We start from the raw sequence: 14349 nt of genomic DNA on the forward strand, positions 1-14349 counted from the left end.
TACAATTATAACACATAAAAATATTATATAAAATAATAAATAAATATATATATATTTTTGTATCCATATCATGAAGAATACAAAGAGAAAATATTAAAAAAAAAAAAAAAAGAGGAAAGAAAGAAAAAAAAAAAATAGTTCATCATATGTTATAATATTTATATGATTTGTAAATTTACTTTTTTTTTTTTTTTTTTTTTTTTTTTTTTTTGTATCACATTAAGTGAAAAATATGAGAAGAAATATATTGAAAAGATAAAGAAGGGAAACGTAATTTCTTTACGATTATAAAATTATATGATATATACAACCAGATAATTAATACAACTATATATTATAATAATAATAATAATTAAAGACTAATATAAAGTCGTCATAAGGACATATTGAACTTAATTTATTATTACGAAGGAGTAATGAATGAAAGCGAAAACAAGCTGCCTCTTATTCCTTTAAAAGAATCGAAACGTTTTACATGCAGTGATGGAGATGATGATGAAGAAAATGACACGATAAATCTTGAAAACAATTCTAATGATTTAGTTAATGGATTTCAGAATTTTTTAATAAGTAATGGTTCTAATAACGGATCATGCAAAGGGACAAAAACTAAGAAAGATGATGCTTTAATAAGAAAAGAAAATTTTCGTAATTTAAATTTATTAAAAAAAAAGAAGAATTTTATAAGAAAAGATGCCTATGGAAGTAATAATTTAGTGTTAGGTGGTTTAAGAAATAATAGTAAAAAATTAAGTATGAAAAGAAAATTTTTATGGAATTGTATAGATCAGAATACAAATGTATCTGAATTATCTTATATTAAGGATTTCGAAAATAATAATTCTTTTCTTCATGAGAATAATGGACACCATATGGTTTTGTATGATAATAAATTTAGAGATTATTATCCAAAATATATAAAAGAGGAACGTGGAGATAGAATACGTAACTTTTTTGTTTACTCACCTGATATTATACAAAGATGGATAAGAGTAATATTTAATATTATTATAACATCATTAATAGTAACTTTAATTTATTATATATTTATATCTGTAAGAGAAGATATAAATAAAAAAGTAGCCATACAAGTTCAAAATGTAAAAGAAGAATCAAATTCTTGTAGAAAACAATATAATGCTCATAAATGTGGTACTGTAAATTTACCTCTATTAAATGAAAAATGTGAAGAATGGGCTAAATGTATGAAAACTGATTATAAATTATATCAAGATATATCATTTTTATCTGCTCAAATGTTAGGACAAATTATTAATACATTTATTGTACAATTTGAATGGAAAAGTATATGTGTAATTGCTTTTATATTTCTTTTAATTTTTATTGGTAGTAACTATGCTTTATCAATTGGAGGTTATAGATCTAATAATGATTATAATTCTACATATCCAAATTTAAATAATAATTATAATCATCTTAATAATAATAATAATAATATGTCTCCATATCCTTATTATCCTTTCTATCCTATAATACCACAACCAATTAATTATAATAATTCAGGGAATCCAAATATGGACATTCCTATTATGAATTGTATGCCATCTCAAAATAAATTTTATAGAAATAGTAGCTTTAATAGAAATGCATATACTAATAGTTTTATGAATAATTTTCATCATAATTTAAATGAAAATGATATGGGCACACACTCATCTCCAAGAAATAAAGACTTTAACGAAACTTACAATTCGTCAAAAAAAGATCAAAAAAGGAGTTCCAAAAAATTGGGATTCTTAAAATATCTCTCTAGGGATTAAAAATGTGATATGTAAATATATATGTATGTATATATATATATATATATATATATATATATATATATATATATATATATATATATTTATATGTGAAAACCCATTCTTTTTTATATTCTTTTTATATTCTTTTTTTTTTTTTTTTTTTTTTTTTTGTTCTTGTTCTTGTCAAATAGATACAAATTAAAATAAATTATTTAATATTTCTTCCAATTTTTTTTATTTTAATACATATATGAATATATTTAACAAATGTATTAAATGTTGTTAAATTAGTCTATATACATATATGTTTGAAATATATACATACATACATATATATATATATATATATATATATTTCACATTTTGAAATGTTTTCATATACATATATTTTTTTCTTCTTTTCTTTTTTTGAATACATTACATATATATTAATAACATATATGTACATTTCATTAAATTTTTTTTTTTTAATTTAATTTTTAATCATTAATAATTTTATAAGACAATTTTTCTTTTCAATATTATCTTATCAATGGTTACAATTAAAAATTAAAAACAAATACTTGCAAAAGGTTATAAGTATTTTATAATTAAAAATTAAAACAAATAATTGAAAACATAAAAAAAAAAAAATAAAAAATAAATGAAATTAGGAAAATATATACATATATATAATACAGACAATATATTTATATATATATAACAAATCAGATTATGTCAAAATAAACCAACTGATTTATTTTATTCATTTTTGCATAAATTTGAGAAGAGTGTTTTTTATTCTTCTCTTTTAATAAAGACATATTTTTTCTTATAAGTACAGCATGGTCGGTAATCATAATAAGTATATCTTTTTCATTTTGTTTGTTCATATCATATAATTTGAAACCTAAAAATTCATCCACTTTAGTATTATGTAAAATATTATTATCATCATTATTTGATGGTATATCTTTATCTTTATCCTTATTATTAATTGCATTGATTTGTTTTTTTTCTATATCCTTTTTGTTATCCTTTCTTGTTTTCGATTTTTTAAATTTCATGATTCTATGTCCTTTTCCTTTTTTTTTTTGAATTTTTAATTCATTCAAATTAATCATTTTTCCAAATCCATTTTTAGTTACGAATATGATTTTATAATTTTTCAAGTTTTTTTCATTATTTTCATATGATAATAAATCAACTACTTTATCATTTTTTGCAAGGCTAATACATTTATTACCTAAGGAATTTTTCTTTGATATTTTAAAACTACTTAATGGAAACTGTATGATATACCCATTTTTGGTTCCTACTATACAATTATCATTAAAATTACAATAACTGAAATAAATATTTTTTTTATTTTTAAATAGCTTGATACCTTTTTTTTTCCTTTTTAGAAATACATCATTATTGATAACTTTCATTTTTCCATTTTCACTACACACAATTAAATATTTTTTATTTTCTTGAAATTTTGTTATACCAGTAATATTTTTGGATGAGTGAATTATTTGATTAATTGGTGTACCTTTAGAATCATATGACGATAGATGTAAATCATAAACATTTAATAGAAATGCTTTATTATAATTATCTGTTAATAATATTTTATCCCTATTTCTTACAAGAATACTTTTTTTTATTTTATAACTATTATATTCCTCTTCATTTAATAATAATACATTATTATTATCATTATTATTATTATTATTATCATTATTATTATTTTGTATATTTATATTATGACCAATGTCATTATTTAGTTTTTGTTCATTATCCTTATATTTTTCCTGTTCATTTCCTTTTTGTAAATCATTAAATTTTAGGCGCTTATTATTTTCATTTAATTTTTCTTCATTTTCTTTTAAAATATATTTCACATTTGATAATTTTATTATATTGTTTGAGTGATTTTTCAATTTTTCATTAATTTTAATTTTTTTAATATACCCTCCATATGTAATTAAAATCAGCACTTCATCATTATTATAAATATCTTTCATGTTATTATCTAAGGAATCAATATAAGTATTTCTATAAGGCATCATATTATCACTATCTTGATTTTTTGTAAGAGAACTATTTTTATCACTATTTTTTATATTATTCGATATATCACTAGATATATGTATATTTTTATGTACATTTGTTTCTACTACATTTTTATCCTTTGTTACATTATCCGTATTAGGAAGATCATGTGTATAATTGCTGTGATTTATATTATTATCATTTGTTGATACCGTATTATATGTATCTATGATTTGTTTATTTTTAGAAAAATTAGGATGATATTCACTATTAATATATGAATATTTATATTTTGGTGTTGATGGAATTATACATTGTTTGTTTAAATTATGGATACCATATTTGTTTTTGATATATATTAATTCTTGTATTATAAGATTTTTAATATTTTGAACATTATTAATAATTTCGTCATTTAATTTAATTTGGTGCATTATTTTATTTCTTTGACTTATAAAATCTATATTTTTAATATTGATTAATTTTTGTAATTTTATAGATAGTATATATTTAATTTGTTCAGGGTTAAGTTTGAAATTATTTTTTAAATATAATTGTATTTGTTCAATATTTTGATTTTTTTGAAAAAAGGTTATAATATCAAGTATTTTATTTTGTATAATTAGATATAGATCAATAATATTTAATTGTTTTTGTAAATTCTTATTTTTTATTTCATAATTCGTTTTAATAAATTTTATACGATTATTACACCATAATTTTATAAAAGATTTTAATGAAAATTGGGTATACGTATTTTCATAACCTATACAAACAAAATTACAATGATAACTAATTTGCATATTAGTATATTTAAATAAATATGATAAGAAGTTATGTATCTGTTCAATTTGACTATGTTTTTTTAATTCAAGAACTATTCTCATATCCTCTTTTTCACTTTCATCTCTAATTCTTAATAATATATTATCATGTTCATTTTTTTTATCATTTAATAAATTAATAATATTTTCTATTAGTTCATTTGGTTTTACATTGGGGGGTAAATTTTTTATAATTATTTTTTTTGTCAATTTATCTATATCAGAATTTTCTATAGATGATAAATCATTAATATGTTTTGTAATAACTTTTTTATCATTCTTTATATATTCAAAAAATACATTACTTCTTATTTCAAAATTCCCCTTACCACTATTATATATATTCTTTAATATATCATATTTACTTATAATAATACCACCAGTTGAAAAATCAGGTCCTTTTATTATATGAAATAATTCATCATCTCTAATGTTTTCATTTATTAAAAAATTTATACAACAATTGGCAACATCAATTAAATTATGACAAGGTATACTGCTTAATATACTTACAGCAATGCCAGAACAACCATTTATTAATAATAATGGAATCTTACTACATAAGACTTTAGGTTCTCTTTCATTTCCATCAAAATTCTTTATGTATTCAACATTTTCATCATTTATTTCATCTAATAATATATCATAACAAAAACTAGATATTTTAGCTTCAGTATATCTCATAGCTGCAGCGTTATATTCAACAGAACCAAAATTACCATAACCTTTTATTAACAAATTATTATTATGATGCTTTTGAGCTAACCTAACTAAAGCATCATATACACTCTTATCACCGTGTGGATGATATTTACCTATAACTTCACCAACTATTCTAGCACATTTTTTATATCCTTTTTTATCAATACCTTTATTTATTTCATACATGCTCCATATTATACGCCTTTGTACAGTTTTTAGACCATCACGATAATCACATAAACATCTATTTAATATTAAAAAATTCGCATAAGATAAAAAACTCTTTGATAATATTTCACAAATTTCAACATCATAATATTCACCTTTGATAAGTTTTCGACTTTCATTTATATTATTATTTATATTATCCAATTTATCATTTGTTATATCATTAGATGCATTAACTATATCATCTTTTTTTTTTTCATTATTTTTTATATCATTTAATTCATATGTCTTTTCTTTCTTCTTCGCCTTCAGATCATAAGGATCTTGGACCTTTTTTCTTTCCTTCTTTTCAGAACACAAAGATGTACAACTAAAAGCATTGTCTGTATATGTTGAACGATTACTCTTGAAATTTAAAACAAACGCATTTGACGCATTTTTTGTGCCTATATTCCTATACCCCTCTCTCTTTATAAAATAACATTTTTTAATATTATTTTTAGCCTCTTTTTTTAAAAAAAAAGGAGGGCTGCTACTATAATTCGGGATTTGTGTATTTATATAACTTGTAATTTTTTCACTTTTTAAAAAAATAAACCTCTTATTAAATTTCAATAAAAATAATAAATACAGAACAAAAACAATGGAAAATTTAAACGACATAATATTTTATTTTTGTTGTGGATCCAAAAAAAAAAAAAAAAAAAAAAAAAAAAGAAAGAATTTAAAATATCTAATAATGTATAAATATAAAATGTAGTAGTAACGTCGTTAACATTTTCTCAGTTGTTTTTTCTTTTTCTTTTTCTTTTTTTTTTTTTTTTTTTTTATGGGGTAAAGGGTATAAAGGTATATATAATATTATTATAAATAAATTTTACATCATCTGATAATGTTATACAAAAAAAATAAAATATATATATATATATATATATATGTATGTATAATATAATTACTAGTTTGTAATATTATATTATACAGCTTGTATAATTTTCACTTATAATAAATTTTGTCTTGTTCATATAGATGCCTTTACAAAGTTATATTATTAGTTGATCTTACAAAAAAAAATATATATTTTTTTTTTTTATTATAAATTGTAAAGAAAAGATATAAAAATATATATGTAAATCAAAAGAATTAATCCAATCAAAAATATATTTCATATGATATATAATTACACATACGATAAAATATAAATAAATAAATAAATATATATATATATATATATATATATATATATATATATATATATATATAATATATATGTAACACACAAAAGTTATATACTTAAAACATATTCTTTTTTTTTTAATATAACCATTTCTCGTTGAACATTTTCTCTTCTTTTTTTTTTTTATTTAACAAAAAAATATATTCTAAAATATATTAATAATTTAATTAAATTTCAAAAAATGTTAGCACAAATATTAATTTATTTAATATCATTTGTACAATGATTTTTATATTTTTAATTATATTGTACCAATTCTTATAATAATAAAAAAAAGGAGAAGCATAAGAAGAAAAAAGAAAGAGGGGGAAAAATTAATTTTTTTAAATAAAATGGGCATTTTTGTGATATTATTAAAAATTACATAAAGAAAAAAGAAAGGCAAAAAAAAAAAAATAAAAAAAAAAAAAAACCTATATGGAAATATTAACTCATATATGTATATGTATACATATATGAAAATAATAATAATATTATTATATATATATAATATATATTATATATGTATTATAATTTTTTGTGTTAATCTATTTATTTTTTTTTTTTTTTGGGGTTTTTTTTTTTTATTATTTAAGAAATAAAAGATTGATAATATATATATAAATATTTTTATAATGATTTATATAATAACAATTTCTCATTATATTTGATTGATGACTAATCTAAGCAAAAAGATATATATTTTATATATATAATAAATAATTCAACCCTTATACTAATATCTTATATATATATATATATATATATTATATATATATATTTATTTATATTATATATATAATATTTATATATAATTGTATATTTATTTATTGCATATTTAGTAATAATATATTACAATGTTATAATATATATATAATATATATATATTATATTTTGTTATAAAAAAAAAAAAAAAAAAAAAAAAAAAAAATTGAATCAATATTATATATATTTAATAATATTTTATTACATATATATAATTTATTTATATAAAATGTTACAAAATTAAAACCATAAATTATTCTACAAATAAAAAATATATAGAAAAAAAAAAAAAAAAAATTACATTATTTTAAGTTTTAATACATTTATATATACTTTATTTTTTTTTTTTTTTTATATATTATTTAAAGAATATAAAAGAAAAGGAAGAAAATATATATAATTTATATATATTATAAAAAAATATTTTTATATATTTAAAAAAAAAAATATATATAATATATATATTTTAGATTATATTTTATATGTAACATTTTTATATGTGATATATATATTATATAATGTAATATATGTTTTATTTATTTATTTATATTTATAATGAAGTAATTTTTATAATAATATGTTTACTTTAATAATTTGTATATAATTTTCATGTTTGTTTAATTTGTATAAGAATTATTATTATATAAATCTATGAATTATATATATATATATATATATATTTATATTTATTTATATAATATAAAAAGTGTTTAATCTTGAAAAAATATTTTTTGTCATTTTTATAATGATGTATATGATACTTGAAATTTATTGTATTTTTTTTTTATGAATGATTATGTATTTAAGAGATAGATGACCAAGAAGAAAAATGTAAAAATAAGAATTGAACGGGAACTGTAAACATATACATACATATATATTTATATTTATTTATTCATTTTATTATATATATATATATATTTTTTTTACATTACCGCTGAAAAAAAAAAAAAAAAAATATATTTATATATATATATATATATATATATATATAGGTAAAGCATTTACATCCGAAAAAGCACATATTTTATCAATATAGGAAAAATTATAAGGTGAAGATTTGTTGTTTTCTTGATATAATAGTTTTTATATTGTTATATGAATATATGTTTGTATAATTAAAACATATATATTTATATATATATATATGTGTGTGAATAAGATAATAAAATGGTTGATGATGAGGAGTTAAGAAAATTACGCTTTCTTCTGAGTAATAAAGGAGGAAGAATAAAGTATTTTTTTTCGTATATATTTTATAAACTGTTTAGTCACATATATAATAAGAAGAATAAGAAGAGAGAAAGATTTGTGAATATACATGGGAGGACTTTTCCAAATTTTTTTTGTGATAATAAGATAAAGAGTACTAAATATACCATATTAACATTTATACCATTATTTTTATTTTATCAGTTTGCTGACTTTTTAAATTTATTTTATTTATGTGTATCTTTGTTACAAATAATTCCTATATTTAACACAGGTTATGTATTTACTTTTGTAGCTCCATTATTATTTATTATCTTTATTAGTTTAATAAATGAAGTAGTAGATGATTTAAAAAGATTTATCAAAGATTTAGAAAATAATAACGAAATATATTATTCACTTTTAGAAAATGGTAATTTCCAAAAAATATATTCGAAGGATATAAGAGTAGGAGATATAATTTTGATTAAATCAAAACAAAGAGTACCAGCTGATTGTATTTTATTAAGAAACTTAAATAAGAACGAAGAATCTAATTTTAAGGTTGAAGAAAAAAGACTTTTTAACTGTTTCAGATGGAATAAAAGCAATAATGTTTATAATAAAATAAATAAAAGTTATTATCATTTTAATAAAAATATTGATAATGAATTAATTGATGATAGATATAACGAATCAAATAATAATTGTAGTGAAACAAGTAATAACTTATTATTTAGTGAAAATGAAAAATCACAAAAAAAAGGAAAAAAAAAACAAAAGAAAAAATTAATGTTAGGTGATAACAATACGAATATGAATGATTTTAATTTTAATCCTAATGATCAAAATAATAATATGAGTAACCAACTAAAAAAAAAGAAAAAAAGAAAAAAGAAAAATAATAAAAGTAAAAAAAATATAAATATAAATGAAACAACTAATGAAACGGCAAATTATACATATGTCAAAACAGATAAAATTGATGGAGAAACTGATTGGAAAATTAAATATCCAATTAATATATTCCAGAATTTAAAAAGATTAAAGGATTTTTTTACAATTGATATCCTATTTATATTAGAACAACCAAAAAATGATATTTATAAAATTGAAGGATCCTTTGTTATTTTTAAGTATAATCCATATGGAGATTTTAAAACGACTGAAAATAATAATCACAGTTTGAATGATAACCAACTTTTAAATTATTCTTTTGATATGGCAAAAGAGGATGAAGGTAGGGTTCAAGATGACGAAGATGTCGACGAAGATGATTATGATGATGACGATGATGAAGACGATGATGATGATGATGAAGATGATGATGAAGACGATGATGAGGAAGATGATGATGAAGAAGATGAAGAAGTGAATATTCCGAATAATGAAAAAAATGATACACAAAATTTAGACGATAAAAAATCTGTAAGAAGGATTTTTGGTACAAAAAATAATACCTATTCATATGGAGATGATGACCAAGTACAAAATGAAAAAAAAAAAAATTTAGATAGAGGATATCTTAATTTAGAAGAAAAAGATACCGATTATGCATATAACAAAAAAGACAAGAAAAAAGAAATGGTAACATTTATTGATGTGGAAAAAGGTAATAATGAACGAACTATAAATCTTAATAAAAAAAAGAATAGTGTTAATACTACTGGTAATAGAAGTTCATATGTAAATGATGGGAAAATGTGTAATGTATTTAATAATGAAGATAATTTTAACTTTTACAATGTTAATTATAGAAAAAAATTGAATTATGATAATTTTATATTATTTAATTCAGTAATAACAAGTTCAGATGTAATTTGTTTAGTTATATATACAGGAAGTGACACAAGAGTAAATATGAGTACACAAATTAGTAAAATAAAAAGAGGAATGATTGATGAAAAATTAAATTTAATAACATTATTTTTATTTATTATATTGACACTTTTCTCTATATATATGTGTTCTGTTAAATTAAATAATTTATGGTATCTAAATTTCATACGTTTTATGTTATTATTTTCCTCTGTTATACCAATATCATTAAGTGTTAATCTAAATATAGCAAAAATTTATTATACCCTACTTATACAAAGAGATAAAGAAGTAGAATCAACTATAATTAAAAATAGTGGAATTATTGAAAACTTTGGAGATATTGATTATATCTTTACGGATAAAACAGGAACACTAACAGAAAATGTCATGGTGCTTAAAGTTATACATATAGGTTTTGATGTTATACATGCAGAAAATGAAAAAAATTCCATACAAGGTAATAATATGGAAACCAAACAAAAAGGGAATTATAATAAAAAGATGTTATCATATAATTTGGATGATATGAATGAAGATGTTGATGATACATCTATATATTTAGCTTCATCGAATTATTCCAAACATGATAGAAGAAATAAAAATTTAAGAAATGGAGAATTAGCATCATTTTCATACGAAATGGAAAATACTAGTAATATAAATAATAATACAAAATTACGTAATTACACAAAATCAAATCATCATCATAATAATATTAGTGATAACGAATTATATGATGAGAAAAATTATAATGATGATCAACGTTCTTTGTCTAATTATTCAGATACAAGTTATGGAGATGTACATTTAAAAAATTATAAACAAAATAATATGATATTAAATCAAAATATGGGTCAAAATAGAAATGAAACATTAACCAAAAATAATAATAATAATAATAACAATAATAACAACAACAACAATAATAATAATAATATGTCTTTAGAAAAGAAAAAAAAAAAAGTAGAAAAGATGGTTGATGAATTTTTAAAATATAAATCTGATCCATTAGATTATTATAATGATAATATTGATGATATTGAATATTTAAAAAGACATCGTGTTTTTCAAACATTCTTATCATTTCTTATATGTAATAATATTAGAACCTTAACAAAAGAAAGTAGTAACAAAGAAAAAGAAAAAACTAAAAAAAAGAAAGAACGAAAAGAAAAGGATTTCCAGAAAAACCTATATTATATATTAAAAGTAAATAGAAAAAAAAAAGATGTGCAGAAAAATAAAAAAGAAAATAATTCAGACAATGTCAAATCAAGTACACAAAATAAAAAAAAAAAACATTTCTCATCTAATAGTTCAGAAGATTCTGAGACGTTTTCACATTCGGATGTTAGCTATCAATGTTCTTCTCCTGACGAATTAGCTTTCTTAAAATATGCAACTAATTGTGGTTTTATATTGAAAAAGAAAACTGCTAGTAAAATAGAAATCAAATATAAAAATATCATGTTAGAATATGATATATTATTACATATACCATTTTCATCAGAAACTAAAAGAATGAGTATCTTTGTTAGAAATGTCAAAAATAGAAATATCTATTTTTTCATTAAAGGAGCAGATAATGTATTAATTAAAAAGTGCCATGAAAAATATAAAACGTTTATATATGAAGAAAGTGACCATTTGTCAAATATAGGACTTAGAGTTTTAGTTCATGGTTGTTTAAATGTTGAGGAACAATTTTTCCACAATTTCTCGGCTCTGTATAATAAGAATAAGGACGTCAAGGGTCAGTTGGAGAATATTCTTGAATATGTGGAAAAGAACATTAAAGTTTTGGCAATAACAGGAGTTGAAGATAAATTGCAGGAGGTAAAAAGAGATATCAAATATATATGTATATATATATATATATATATATATATATATGTGTATGTATATATATATATGTGTATGTGTATATGTATATGTGTATGTTTATATATTTATTTATTTATTTATTCATTTTTATTTTTTAGGGAGTTGGAAAAACTATTGAAATGCTTTATAATAGTGGAATAAAGGTTTGGGTACTAACAGGAGATAAAATTGAAACAGCCATATGTATATGTAAGAATGCGAACATTAAGAAGAAGAAGCACAATATATATATATTCAGACATGAAAATATTAAGAGTACTTCAAATTTAATTAGGGAATTTAATTCTATTTTACATAATATAGAATCATACGTGTTATTCTTTGATAATATTATTATACAAAATTGTATTAAGTATATACCTAATGCTTTTGTGGACTTTGCAGCCAATGCACGTGCAGTGGTAAATATATATATATATATATATATATATGTATCAATATATTATATTCATTATTTTTCTTATTTGTTATCATAATAAATATATAAATATCATACTATTTTTTTCTAATGTTTACACAAACATGGAATACCCCAATAAAAAAAAAAAAAAAAAAAAAAAAAAAAATACATTTTCCTTTTTTTATTTTTTTATAATAGGTTTGTTGTCGATGTAGTCCCATTGAAAAGAAAGAAATCGCAATTTTGATCAAAACAATAAAAAAGAAAAAAATCTTGTGTATTGGAGATGGTGGTAATGATGTTGCTATGATACAGTCAGCAGATATCGGTATTGGTGTTTTAGGAAAAGAAGGAAAACAGGTTGTTCACGATAGTGATATTATTGTTTCCAAGTTTAAAAATATCAAAAAATTAATTCTTTATTATGGAAATAATACCTTCTTACAGACTTCTTCTTTATGTTCCTTTTTAATTCATAGAGGATTTATATTAACATACCTGCAGTTTATTTACAGTTATATATTTTTCAGTATACCTGTGTCCATTTTTCAGGTAAAAAAAAAATATATATATATATAAATATATATATAGTTGTTTATATAGCATATAATTTTCAAGTATATATAAATTTATATGTTTATTTTTATTTATATTATTATTTTTTTCTTTTTTTAGGGGTGGTTACAAATCGGATATACCACTTATTATACGACTGCACCATTTTTATCACTATTGTTGGATATAAAGATAAAGAAAAATCTGATATATTTATACCCAGAAATATATAAGAACAAGAAACATAAGAGGAAGCTCGATTTAAAGTCTTTCTTTATAATTGTGTGGATATCAATTTTTCAAGGAACCGTTGTTATGCTAGGGGCGTTAAAATTGTTTAATGATAATTACAACAATTTGATAAATATATCTTTTTCTTCTTTAATAGTATTAGAAATTATGAACATACATTTAGAAGTCGAGTCATGGTAAAATTTTAAAAAAGTTCAACACGCACAGAAAAAAAAAAAAAAAAAAAATAATAAAATTAAAGGAATAAAATTTATGATATAAATAAGTACATATATTTATGTGTATATAATATATATATATATATATATTTTCTTTTATTTTTTCCTTGTTTTAGGCATCCGTTAATGATTTCAGCAAATATTTGTTCTTTTATTGTGTATATATTCTCCATGTTTATATTGAGAAACTACTTTGATATTATGGTAAGATACAACATAGTGAATATATATAACAAGTTTTTAATATATAAAACAAAGTACATATTATAATTTATGTTTAAAAAAAAAAATTAAATTATATTTTATTTTTTATTAATGTGTTCATTTTTTTTTTTTTTTTTTAGCAAATTATGTCTGTCATGTTTTGGTATAAAGTCATTTTGATAGTTATCTTTGCTTGGTTACCATTCTTTATAATTAAAAAAGTTAAAAATATTATTACCCCATCACAGTTTTTCAAGCTTGCTTAAAAAAAGGGGTATTACAAATGAGCATATTGGAAAGAACTGGAATAAAGAAATTATTATGATAACTTATTATGTGTTAATAAAAAAGAAAACAAAAAAAAAAAAAA

The 14349-nt window shown here is 19.5% G+C and overlaps 3 protein-coding genes across 3 annotated transcripts; 2 read left to right on the forward strand and 1 right to left on the reverse strand.

The window, feature by feature from the left end:
- Positions 1-416: 416 nt before the first annotated feature.
- PF3D7_1223200 (nucleus export protein BRR6, putative) lies at positions 417-1781 on the forward strand (the record flags this gene model as incomplete). The annotated part of the gene is made up of 1 exon (XM_001350593.1): positions 417-1781. The coding sequence occupies one exon, from the start codon at positions 417-419 to the stop codon at positions 1779-1781; it is 1365 nt and encodes a 454-aa protein (XP_001350629.1).
- Positions 1782-2470: 689 nt separating this feature from the next.
- Positions 2471-6139, reverse strand: PF3D7_1223300 (DNA gyrase subunit A; the record flags this gene model as incomplete). The annotated part of the gene is made up of 1 exon (XM_001350594.1): positions 2471-6139. The coding sequence occupies one exon, from the start codon at positions 6137-6139 to the stop codon at positions 2471-2473; it is 3669 nt and encodes a 1222-aa protein (XP_001350630.1).
- Positions 6140-8624: 2485 nt separating this feature from the next.
- PF3D7_1223400 (phospholipid-transporting ATPase, putative) lies at positions 8625-14245 on the forward strand (the record flags this gene model as incomplete). Its single annotated transcript, XM_001350595.1, has 6 exons — positions 8625-12302; positions 12449-12751; positions 12949-13302; positions 13426-13733; positions 13892-13979; positions 14120-14245. The coding sequence occupies 6 exons, from the start codon at positions 8625-8627 to the stop codon at positions 14243-14245; spliced, it is 4857 nt and encodes a 1618-aa protein (XP_001350631.1).
- Between the last annotated feature and the right edge of the window lie 104 nt (positions 14246-14349).

This window comes from Plasmodium falciparum (assembly GCF_000002765.6).
Source record: "Plasmodium falciparum 3D7 genome assembly, chromosome: 12".
Classification (NCBI taxonomy): Eukaryota; Apicomplexa; class Aconoidasida; order Haemosporida; family Plasmodiidae; genus Plasmodium; species Plasmodium falciparum.